Below are 12,540 nucleotides of genomic sequence, written 5' to 3'. Positions count from 1 at the left end.
TTCCTCCTCTACAGCGCTGCCGGAGTCTCCTGCCTGTTCAGCGCAGCCAGAGCTGCCAGTCTGCATGAAGCAGCCAGAGATGTCAGTCTGCATGAAGCAGCCAGTCTGCATGGAGCAGCCAGAGCTGTCAGTCTGCATGGAGCAGCCAGAGCTGTCAGTCTACATGAGCTGCCAGTCTGCATGAAAGCCCGAGCTGCCAGTCTGCATGAAGCAGCCAGTCTACATGGAGCAGCCAGAGCTGTCAGTCTGCATGAAGCAGCCAGAGCTGTCAGTCTGCATAGAGCAGCCAGTCTGCATGGAGCAGCCAGTCTGCATGGAGCTGCCAGTCTGCAAGGAGCTGTCAGTCTGCACAGAGCTGTCAGTCTGCAAGGAGCTGTCAGTCTGCAAGGAGCTGTCAGTCTGTAAGGAGCTGCCAGTCTGCAAGGAGCTGCCAGTCAGCACGGAGCCGCCAGAGCGGTCAGTCTGTAAGAAGCCGCCAGAGCTGTCAGCCTATATGGAGCAGCTAGTGCCGCCAGTCTGCCCAGCGCCGCCAGTGCCCCCAGTCTGCCCAGCACCGCCAGTCAGCCCAGCACCGCCAGTCTGCCCAGCGTCGCCAGTCTGCCCAGCGTCGCCAGTCTGCCCAGCGCCGCCAGTCTGCCCAGCGCCGCCAGTCTGCCCAGCGTCGCCAGTCTGCCCAGCGTCGCCAGTCTGCCCAGCGTCGCCAGTCTGCCCAGCGTCGCCAGTCTGCCCAGCGTCGCCAGTCTGCCCAGCGTCGCCAGGCTGCCCAGCGCCGCCAGGCTGCCCAGCCGCCAGATCTGCCAGTCAGCCAGACTCTTCCAGATCTGCCAGTCACCAGACTCTTCCAGATCTGCCAGTCAACCAGACTCTTCCAGATCTGCCAGTCAACCAGACTCTTCCAGATCTGCCAGTCAACCAGACTCTTCCAGATCTGCCAGTCAACCAGACTCTTCCAGATCTGCCAGTCAACCAGACTCTTCCAGATCTGCCAGTCAGCCAGGATCTGCCAGTCAGCCAGGATCTGCTGAAACCACCAGCCAGCCAGGATCTGGTAGATCTATCTACCTGCCTGAGCTTCCTCTCACTCCTGAGCTTCCTCTCACTCCTGAGCTTCCTCTCACTCCTGAGCTTCCTCTCACTCCTGAGCTTCCTCTCACTCCTGAGCTTCCTCTCACTCCTGAGCTTTCTCTCACTCCCGAGCTTTCTCTCACTCCTGAGCTTCCCCTCAGTCCCGAGCTGCCTCAGTCCCGAGCTGTCCTTCAGTCCCGATCTGCTCCTCAGTCCAGTGGGGTTCTGGGTGAGGACTACTAGGCCATGGTCGGCGGCAAGGGTGGACTATCCAGGGACGAAAGGAGAGGGGACTAAGACATTAACTGAGTGGGGTCCACGTCCCGCGCCGGAGCCGCCACCATGGACAGACGCCCATCCGGACCCTCCCTATTGTTTTGAGGTGCGTTCGGGAGTCCGCACCTTAGGGGGGTTCTGTCACGCCCTGGTCAAAGTATTTTGTGTTTATCTTTATGTATTTGGTCAGGCCAGGGTGTGGCATGGGGTTTTTGTAATTGTGGTGTGTTTGTCTTGGGGTTTTGGTGGTGGTATTGGGATTGTAGCTTAGTGGGTTATCTAGCAAAGTCTATGGCTGTCTGGAGTGGTTCTCAATCAGAGGCAGGTGCTTATCGTTGTCTCTGATTGGGAACCATATTTAGGCAGCCATATTCTTTGAGTTTGTCGTGGGTGATTGTCCTTAGTGTCCTATGTGTACTCTCGGTTAGTTTGCACTAGATAGGCTGTTTCGGTTTCGATTACGTTTATTGTTTTGTGTAGTGTTCGTGTTTCTTTGTTTGATTAAACATGAATCTCAATCGACACGCTGCAGTTTGGTCCGACTCTCCTTCATCACCACTAGAAAACCGTTACACTGGCGCCATTACAATAACCACCATAGCTGGATCATTCATACATTTTTGCACTACACAAACGTTTATGAGAACATTTAGCCCTTGAATGCTAGCTACCTAATGTTAGCCAGCAAATCAGAGTTGAAACAAGCCAGCTAGCTAGCTAAGGTTAGCTAGCAGGAATATTAGCTGGCCAAGTCACATCGAAAGCTAGCTAGCTACATCATATCAAACATGTTGTCTCGTTTGCTTAGTTAGCTAGCTAATAACCAATGCCATGGCAAGCAAGGTAGGAATTTAGTTAGCTAGCCTGTTATTCTAGCAATGACGCTAACCGTTTAGCTAGCTAACGTTAGCAAGCGAAATACATTGCTCTGAGTCTGGCTGGTACTATAGGGGAATGTTAGTTACAGCATGGTGAGGATGAATTAAATTATTCAACATCTTCCAATTTAGCGAAGCCAGCTGCAGTCACATATTGGCAACATTTCTAATTTCTGGGGGCAGTGGAAACACAATTTGAGCTAGCCCACCAAGGCCAGCCCAACCTTGCTTGACTTCAAATTGCCAATGGAAACGGGGCTTAAGTTTCTGAGTGACAGAGTTTTGTGAGACTGGAAAAAAAATGCTGGAATGTAAAATAATGTTATTAACCAGTTCCCATGCTTTTAAAATAACGGTTTTTTTCCGGAACAGTATAGATCACTTTCATTCCCAATTCTGATTCTGTTCCTCTGAAAATGTTGTTATTTTCCAGTTTTCTGTTCTGTTCCCTGAACCAGTTCCAACCCCTGCACTGTACTGTACCTTGGGTAAGCATTAGGGTTAGGATACTGTACCTTGGGTGTGAACATGTGTCGGATCCCATCCACAGATCCCTTGAGGAGCAGAACCCTGACCAGGAAACAGATCAGCACTACGTAGGGGAACAACGAGCTGAAGTACATCACCTGTAAAACAACAACATAAGAACAACCTTATTATAACTCATACATTACAAAGTGAGAGGCAGACTTGAGACTTGACCCGGACTCGTGTTAAAAAAAAATACTCTTGGACTCTGACTTATGCTCAAACACTTGACTTGCCTGAAGTTATTTATTGACAAGTCCGGCTTAGACCCAAAGTTTGGGATTAATACCGAGATAGATCCTGTGCACTGATGACTTTTGTGCTTTATCTAAACGGATCTCTGAGGCTGCCTCTTGTTGTCTACTCCTGACCTGTGGACACAGAGAAATACACAGCCTTGCGGAGTGCGGACCACAGTAAGTGGAAGAATATTGTCTTATTGTTCAAGATTATAGACTAACATATAAAAAAATATTTCAAGAGCAGCCTTTTTGCATCTTCGTAACATTTCAAAAATCTGAAACATTTTGTCCCCCAAAAATTGCAAAAATGCTAATCCACGCTTTTGTCACTTCAAGATTAGACTAGATTTACATTTTATTAGAAGGTATTATCAAGAGCAATTGACAGTAGAGTGCATACATTTTCATACTTTTTCCACATGTACTGGTCCCCCGTGGGAATCGACCCACAACCCTGACATTGCAAGTGCCATGCTCTACCAACTGAGCCACATGGAACCTACTGCAATGCTCTACTCTCCGGCTACCCAGATAAGGCACAAAACACATTTCAGCTAACGCTTTAACACGACTGCAAGATTCTTGACTAGAACACAAAAACGTGACCATTATTACTCCAGTGCTAGCCTCATTACACTGGCTTCCTGTTAAGGCTTGGGGTGATTTCAAGGTTTTACTGCTAACCTACAAAGCATTACATGGATTTGCTCCTACCTATCTAGTCGATTTGGTCCTGGCGTACAGACGCATGCCTTCTTATTGTTCCTAGAATTTCTAAGCAAGCAGCTGGAGGCAGGGCTTTCTCCTACAAAGCTCCATTTTTATGGAATGGTCTGCTGATCCATGTGAGAGACACATACTCTGTCTCAACTCTGTCTTTACTGAAGACTCATTACTTCTTAATCTCTTGAGTGTAGTCTGGCCCAGGGGTGCAAAGGTGAACTGCAAGGCACTGGAGTGACAAACCACCCTTGCTGTCTCTACTTGGTCAGCTCCCCTCTCTCCACTGGGATTCTTTGCTTCTGACCCTATTACGGGGGATGAGTCAATGGCTTGCTCGAGCTCAGCCATCCTTCCTGTCCTTGGGCTTGCGTGGTTGGGGAGATCTTCCTGGACTATACTCGGCCTTGTCTCAGGGTAGTAAGTTAGTGGCCTGTTGATATCCCATTAGTGGTGTGGGGGCTGTAATTGGCAAAGTGGGTGGGGTTATATACTGCCTGGTTGGCACTGTCCGGGTGTAACTTTGGATGGGCCCAGTATCCCCCGACCTCCCCCCGTCTCAGTGTCCAGTAACTATGCTGCAATAGTTTACGTGCCAAGGGTCTAGGGTCAGTCTGTCCTGTGTGATCTTAGGCATGCTCCATCTAATGCTCCCATCTCTCCCTCCTCTCCCAGATTACCTGAGCCCTATTGCCATGCCTCAGGACTACCTGGCTTGACGACTACTAGCTGTCCACGTCCCCAGTCCACCTGGTCGTACTGCTGAATCAGTTTCTACTGTTAAGCCTGTGGCTATGGAACCCTGACCTGTTCATCGGACGTGATTCCTTGTCGTGCTGCTGATGCAGTTTTAGCTGTTTTGCCTGTGCTATCGAACCTTGATCTGTTCACCGGTTGTGCTATCTTGTCTCGGACCTGCTATCTCAACTCTCTCTCTCTTTTTTAAAATGTTTAATTTTACCCCTTTTTCGTGGTATCCAATTGTCCCGTACGGGCTCGGGAGAGACGAAGGTTGAAAGTCATGCGTCCTCCGATACACAACCCAACCAAGCCACACTGCTTCTTAACACAGCACGCATCCAACCCGGAAGCCAGCCGCACCAATGTGTCGGAGGAAACACTGTGCACCTGGCAACCTTGGTTAGTGCGCACTGCGCCCGGCCCGCCACAGGAGTCGCTGGTGTGCGATGAGACAAGGATATCCCTACCGGCCAAACCCTCCCTAACCCGGTTGACGCTAGGCCAATTGTGCGTTACCCCACGGACCTCCCGGTCGCGGCCGGCTGCGACAGAGCCTGGGCGCGAACCCAAAGGTTTCTGTACCAAATATTAAGTTCTGGTTTTCTGATGTATCAAATACTTACGTCATGCAAAAAAATGCTAATTAATTACTTAAAAATAATACAATGTGATTTTTTGGATTTTTGTTTTAGATTCCGTCTCTCACAGTTGACGTGTACCTATGATAAAAACTACAGACCTCTACATGCTTTGTAAGTAGGGAAACCTGCAAAATCGGCAGTGTATCAAATACTTGTTCTCCCCACTGTAAATATGCACTTTAGCGAACAAAACATACATGTATTGTATAACATGAAGTCCTATGAGTGTCATCTGATGAAGATCATCAAAGGTTAGTGAATAATTTTACCTCTATTTGTGCTTTTTGTGACTCCTCTCTTTGGCTGGAAAAATGGCTGTGTTTTTCTGTGAGTTGGTGGTGACCTAAAAATCGTTTGTGGTGCTTTCGCTGTAAAGCATTTTTTAAATCAGACACGGTGGCTGGATTAATGAGAATTGTATCTTTGAAATGGTGTGAAATAATTGTATGCTTGAGGAATTTTAATTATGAGATTTCTGTTGTTTTGAATTTGGCGCCCTGCACTTTCACTGGCTGTTGGCGAGGTGGGACGCTACCGTCCCACATATCCCAGAGAAGTTTTAAGACACAGTTTACAGACGGTAGGCAATTAAGGTCACAATTAAGGTCACAGTTATGAAAACTTAGGACAAGAGGCATTTCTACTGACTCTGAAAAACACTAAGAAAGATGCCTAGGGTCCCTGCTCATCTGTGTGAACATGCCTTAGGCATGCTATAAGGAGGCATGAGGACTGCAGATGAGGCCAGGGTAATAAATTGCAATGTCTGTAATGTGAGATGCCTAAGACAGTGCTACAGGGAGACAGGACGGACAGCTGATCGTCCTTGCAGTGGCAGACCACGTGTAAAAACACTTGCACAGGATTGGTACATCCGAACGTCACACCCGTGGGACAGATAAAGGATGGCAACAACTTCCCGAGTTACACCAGGAATGCACAATCCCACCATCAGTGCTCAGACTGTCCTCAATAGGTTGAGAGAGGCTGGACTGAGGGCTTGTAGGCATGTTGTAAGGCAGGTCCTCACCAGACATCACCGGCAACAACGTTGACTATGGGCACAAACTCACCGTCGCTGGACCAGAAAGGGCTGGCAAAAAGTGCTCTTCACTGAAGGGTGGCGGTTTTCTCACCAGAGATGATGGTTGGATTCAAGTTTATTGTCGAACGAATGAGCGTTACACCGAGGTCTGTACTATGGAGCGGGATCAATTTGGAGGTGGATGGTCCATCATGGTCTTGGGTGGTGTGTAACAGCATCATCGGAACTGAGCTTGTTGTCATTGCAGGCAATCTCAAAACTGTGCGTTACAGGGAAGACATCCTCCTACCTCATGGGGTACCCTTCCTGCAGGCTCATCCTGACATAACCCTCCAGCATGACAATGCCACCAGCCATACTGCTTGTTTTGTGCATGATTTCCTGCAAGACAGGAATGTCAGTGTTCTGCCATGGCCAGCGAAGAGCACGGATCTCAATCCCATTGAGCACGTCTTGGACCATTCCCCCCAGAAATGTTGGGGAACTTGCCGGTGCCTTGGTGGAAGAGTGGGGTAACATCTCACAGTAAGAACTGGCAAATCTGGTGCAGTCGATGAGGAGGAGATGCACAGCAGTACTTAATGCAGCTGGTGGCCACACCAGATACTGACTGTTACTTTTGATTTTGACCCACCCCTTTTGATTTTGACCCCCCCTCAGGAACACTATATTGCATTTCTGTTAGTCACATGTTTGTGGAACTTGTTCAGTTTATGCATGTTAAGTTTGCTGAAAATAAACGCAGTTGACATTGAGAGGACGTTTATGTGATCGTGCCTCAATGTAATCAAGGTATGAAATTATTGTTATTTTTCACTGCAATCTCTTTTTGGGCTTAGTTGTGGTCTACAAATGATTATAATTATTTGCCGGCCTCCCGACCATTCACTCCGACAAAAATATGCCCGGGGCTGAATCTAGTTGCCTACCCCTGCTGTATGGATGGGTTGAAGCTCCATTTGCCCAACCATGTCACTATGCAGCTGAGCTGCTCTTGAACATCTTATTCACATTGTATCAACCATTCATAAAATAGGAAAATAACAACCTTGGTCACAATGTATATAAAGAAGCTCCTTTCTGCTCAGAGTCTAAAAATAAAATAAAATAAAAATACACCAGATAGGTGCAGTGACTACTGTACCTGCCACCCATATCTAAATATTGTATATCTGCCTCACATATCAAAGTTTGTATCTTTATCCCATTAGATAGTATGTCATTTATGTAAGGAGAGGTGATTTCAGTCACAGATCGTAGGCGCCATCTATCATTATGGCTATGTATCATCAAGTTGTTGCTGTGCAACTCAAAACTCAAATGATACCTTGTCAGGTCATGATAAAAACATAATCTTAATTATGTGTACTGTAAGTGCTTTAACTTTGAGGTGTTCTTTTGTAGCTGCACAGAACTGTTGTCTATCAAGAATGCAAGCCCAAATTAGATTGAGTGGAAAATTAATAAGCCATTTAATACACTTGATTGAAGTTTTTTTTCTTTCCTTTTTTTGTGAGTACACCCCTAACAATCACACAAAGTAAAAGAGCGCGTATAACCATGGCAACCACGCTCCCCCGCGGTCTCTCTTGCACCCTCACACCCACACACAGAAATGAAAAAGAAACTGTAGATCACAGCCTAGGAATAGGCTTTTGTGAACAAGGGGCGAAAGCGACATTAATATTCTTTTGTGTGGTAAAGCCCTGATTAAGCTTCAAAGGGTCTCCCACTCTGGCCCCTTCACCAGGAGGGGAATGGAAAGTGCATGGCCATTTTCATGACCTCACGCTCGGCGACAGACGAACAGGATGTGGAAGATCGGGACACTACAGACGGTTTCCCTGTTGTCATGCCATCACCATGGCAGAGGCCCAAGATTAAAGCACTTCTGTCTGAGAGGCCAGGGCATCCATCTTGTTTTGTCTGTGTGTTGTGGAGACTGTTTTTGTCTGTGTTTGTTGTGGAGACAGGGGCTTGAATAGAACCAAGCAAACACCAGACAGCTGTTGGGATAAGACCAGGGAGAGGGACAAAGGCTGGATCAAGTGCTGCATTAAGATAGCACAGGATAGGGCCATGTTCCTATAAGACCAGAAATACTCTAAAGCGAGGGAAAATGGTATTTGCTAAAATGCTCAAGGAACAATACTCTAAAAGGAGTAGAAACTTTCTTTGCTAAGACGCACAAGCGATGATAAGGACCCAATGGTGTTCTCAATGGTGTTCTCTTTCAAATACTTGTTTCGATGTATCACATGTGGGGATTTGCAAGGACCACCTACTCTCTCGGAAACACCTAACAAAAGCATCTGTCGGAGACTGTCACGCCCTGACCTTTTATTTCTCTATTTTGGTTAGGTCAGGGTGTGACTAGGGTGGGGAGTCTAGTTTTTTCTTTTCTATGTTGGCCTGGTATGGTTCCCCATCAGGAACAGCTGTCTATCGTTGTCTCTGATTGGGGATCATATTTAGGCAGCCTTTTCCCACCTGTTGTTTGTGGGATCTTGTTTTTGTAGTGTAGCCTTTTGCACTACAAAGCTGCACGGTCGTTTTGTTACTCGTTTTGTTGCTGGTTCACATTAATAAAAATGATGAACGCCTTCCATGCTGCACCTTGGTCCAATTCTTCCAACAACGAACATTACAGAGACAGACAGGTGAGACCCTCACTTCCATAAAAGAAGCCACTCCAGGCCTCCGATTGTTCTCGCTTCTCTTCCTCATGAAGAGTGTCATTACTCTAGCTCTCCTCATATAGACTGTATACCTGTTTGCCTGCTTAATCTGCTCACCATCAAACTGTGAAGGACCACCTAATCTCTCGGAAACACCTAACAAAAGCATCTGTCGGAGACTGTCACGCCCTGACCTTAGAGAACCTTTTATTTCTCTATTTTGGTTAGGTCAGGGTGTGACTAGGGTGGGGAGTCTAGTTTTATTGCTGATGATATTGCTGATGAGCGTAGGTCTTCAGACCCTGTCGAGAGGTTGAGTAGTAACCGTAAGGTTTATGTTTACGAGTAGAAATGACATTTCTACTTCTCAGTCAGTCGGTTTCCTTCAGCCAGCACTGAGCTAGCCACGGCACACCTTCACCACAAGGTAGTTGCTAGCTAACTAACGCCCCACTAGCCTCATGGCTATAGCGTTATACGGTGATCAATATTGCTAGCAGTTAGCCACAAGGCTCCTAATTACAAGACCCCTTCCCATTTTCCACATTTTGTTACATTACAGCCTTATTCTAAAATTGATTAAATAAAAATGTTTAATTATCAATCTAAACACAATACCCCATAACGACAAAGTGAAAACAGGTTTTAGACATTTTTGCAAATGTATTAAAGTATTTATTTAATTTATTTACATAAGTATTCAGACCCTTTGCTATGACAATCGAAATTGAGCTCAGGTGCACCCTGTTTCCATTGTTCACCCTTGAAATGTTTCTACAACTTGATAGGAGTCCACCTGTGGTAAATTCAATTGATTGGACATGATTTGGAAATGCACACATCTGTCTATAATAAGGTCCCACAGTTGACAGTGCATGTCAGAGCAAAAACCAAGCCATGAGGTCGAAGGAATTGTAGAGCTCTGAGACAGGATTGTGTTGAGGCACAGATCTGGGGAAGGGTAAGACGACATTTATGCAGCATTGAAGGTCCCCAAGAACACAGTGGCCACCATCCTTCTTAAATGGAAGAGGTTTGGAACCACCAAGACACGTCCTAAAGCTGGCTGCCTGGCCAAACTCAGCAATCGGAGGAGAATGGCCTTGGTCAGGGAGCTGACAAAGAACCCGATGGTCACTCTGACAAAGCTCCAGAGTTACTCTGTGGAGATGGGAGAACCTTCCAGAAGGACAACCATCTCTACAGCACTTCACCAATCAGGCCAAAAGGCACCCAATGGACTCTCAGATCATGAGAAACAAGATCCTCTGGTCTGATGAAACCAAGATTGAACTCATTGGCCTGAAGCGTCACGTATGGAGGAAATCTGTAACCATCCCTACGGTGAAGCATGGTGATGGCAGCATCATGCTATGGGTGTGATTTTCAGCGGCAGGGACTGGGAGACTAGTCAGGATCGAGGAAAGGATGAACGGAGCAAAGTACAGAGACCTCAGCACCTCAGACTGGGGCAAAAGTTAATCTTCCAACATGACAACAACCTTAAGCAAACAGCCAAGACAACGCAAGAGTCCTTGAGTGGCCCAGCCAGAGCCCAAACTTGAACCCGATCGAACATTTGTGGAGAGACCTGAAAATAGCTGTGCAGCGACGCTCCCCATCCAACCTGACAGAGCTTGAGAGGATCTGCAGAGAAGAATGGGAGAAACTCCCCAAATACTGGTGTGCCAAGCTTGTAGTGTCATACCCAAGGCGAATCGAGGCTGTAACTGCTGCCAAAGGTGATTCAACAAAGTACTGAGTAAAGGTTCTGAATAATTACATAAATGTGATATTTTAAAAATATGTACTTAATAAATTAGCAAACATTTCTAAAAAGCTGTTTTTGCTTCATCATTATGGGGTATTGTGTGTAGATTGAGGGGAGAAATAAATTATGGAAAAATTCAAGGGGTCTAAATACTTTCAGAATGAACTGTATATATCTTGGTACACCATTTACACAAGCTACTATTTGCTAGCCACCAGCACCAGGGATTATAACTATGCCGTCTAACTATGCTGTTCTTACAACAGGAGTTGCTCGGTCCCCCTAGCAAGCCTTGTCCCTCATGATGACCACTGTTATCCTGTCCAAGGATGATCCCTATCAACCAATCACCCTTTTATAAAGCCCTTTTTACATAGGCAGTTGTCACAAAGTGCTTATACAGAAACCGAGCCAAAAACCGCAGAGAGCAAGAATGCAGATGTAGAAGCATGTTGGCTAGGAAAAACTCCCTAGAAAGGCTGGAGGCTAGGAAGAAACCTAGAGAGGAACCAGGCTCTGAGGGGTGGCCTGTCCTCTTCTGGCTGTGCCCGGTGGAGATTATAAGAGTACAAGGCCATTAAGGCTAGATCGTTCTCCAAGATTTTCAAACGTTCATAGATGACCAGCAGGGCCAAATAATAATCACAGTAATTATAGAGGGTGCAACAGGTCAGCATCTCAGTAGTAAATGTCAATTGGCTTTTCATAGCCGAGCATTCAGAGGTTGAGACAGCAGGTGTGGGACAAGGTAGCATGACTAGTGAACAGGTTAGGATTCCATAGCCACAGGCAGGACAGCAGAAACTGGATCAGCAGCACAACAAGGTGGTAGGTCTGAACAGGTCAGGGGTCCATAGCCGCAGGCAGAACTGCAGAAACTGGATCGGCACCACAATCAGCAGCATGTTCTTGTGCTTGCGGCTCCATGATAGCGGAGAAAGATTCCCATCCTCTATACATAGGGAACATGTCCAGGAGGCGCTTGAGGACCAGTGAGCACTGCAGACAGCTTACGAAAGCAGGTCTGAAGAAGAGGCTGAAACGTGCTTCTATCTCGCTAGCCCTTCTTGCCTCAGAGCCGACAGCTGAGGCTCAGCTCTCCGCAACGGAGCCCTGTTGGGGTGAGTCATTGATAGCCTTGACTCCCTCCCCCCACTATCTGATGATGTAGTGTCACGGGAAGGCGAGTTAGGGGATGACAAGGATGACTATGGGATTAATCTCACAAAGATAAAAGAAATTGCGCAGGAATTGGGGACTGACGTCTCCCGCCCACTCACGCATGCAGACCTGAGTGCAGTGGAGCTGCCCCTCCTTCAGTGGAGTTTGGCCTCCTTCATGTCTGCAAGTGGGCCACGGCCAGACTCGACATTAAGTCTTCTGTAGGGGCTCAGGGCTGGCAAGGAACATATACGATGGGAAGAGACTCCAGTCCCCATACAGCCCCAATAAAGGAACTACACCCTTCAGTACCAGCTTGCCTCAGGGATGCTAAGAGTGTGTGGGGGGAAAAACTCACTAGCAGGATTATTGCTAAAGGTACCCTGAGTCTGCACATACACATCATGGAGGAATCTGGGTTTGGCAACCCCCCATGGTGTAGCCATCACTGACTCACCACCTCAGCCCCTCTCGCCGTGTTGTTGTTAATGACTCACTCCCTGGGAAGGTAGAGTGCTTAACTGCCTCTGTTTCTCAGAAAAATGTACAAGGCATCAGCCCAAGCAATTAGAGCTCTCAATGTGACCTCTTTATTGTTGGCATATCAGGCTTCTTGGAGGAGGTGGGGAAGCAACTGGACTCAGACCCTAGACCCAGATGTTTGGGAGGAGATCTGTATGATTACAGACGTGAGCCTTACTTGCCCCCCCATAGTGCCATCCAAGGCTGTGGTCGTACCATGAACCTAGAGGTGGAGGGAGAAAGGGCAATTTGGCTGAGCATATCCACACCCC

The 12,540-nt window shown here is 47.1% G+C and overlaps 1 protein-coding gene across 1 annotated transcript in view; it reads right to left on the bottom strand.

Annotated features, from left to right (window-relative positions):
* Positions 1-12,540, bottom strand: part of LOC112252662 (sodium-dependent neutral amino acid transporter B(0)AT2) — a 48,567-nt gene that overhangs the window by 13,901 nt on the left and 22,126 nt on the right. Inside the window, exon 6 of the mRNA XM_024424101.2 lies at positions 2,735-2,845. Coding sequence (XP_024279869.1) covers positions 2,735-2,845 — 111 coding nt within the window. The remainder of the gene's footprint in view (positions 1-2,734; positions 2,846-12,540) is intronic.

This window comes from Oncorhynchus tshawytscha, linkage group LG06 (assembly GCF_018296145.1).
Source record: "Oncorhynchus tshawytscha isolate Ot180627B linkage group LG06, Otsh_v2.0, whole genome shotgun sequence".
Classification (NCBI taxonomy): Eukaryota; Metazoa; Chordata; class Actinopteri; order Salmoniformes; family Salmonidae; genus Oncorhynchus; species Oncorhynchus tshawytscha.
This window is presented reverse-complemented; position numbering and strand designations above follow the sequence as displayed.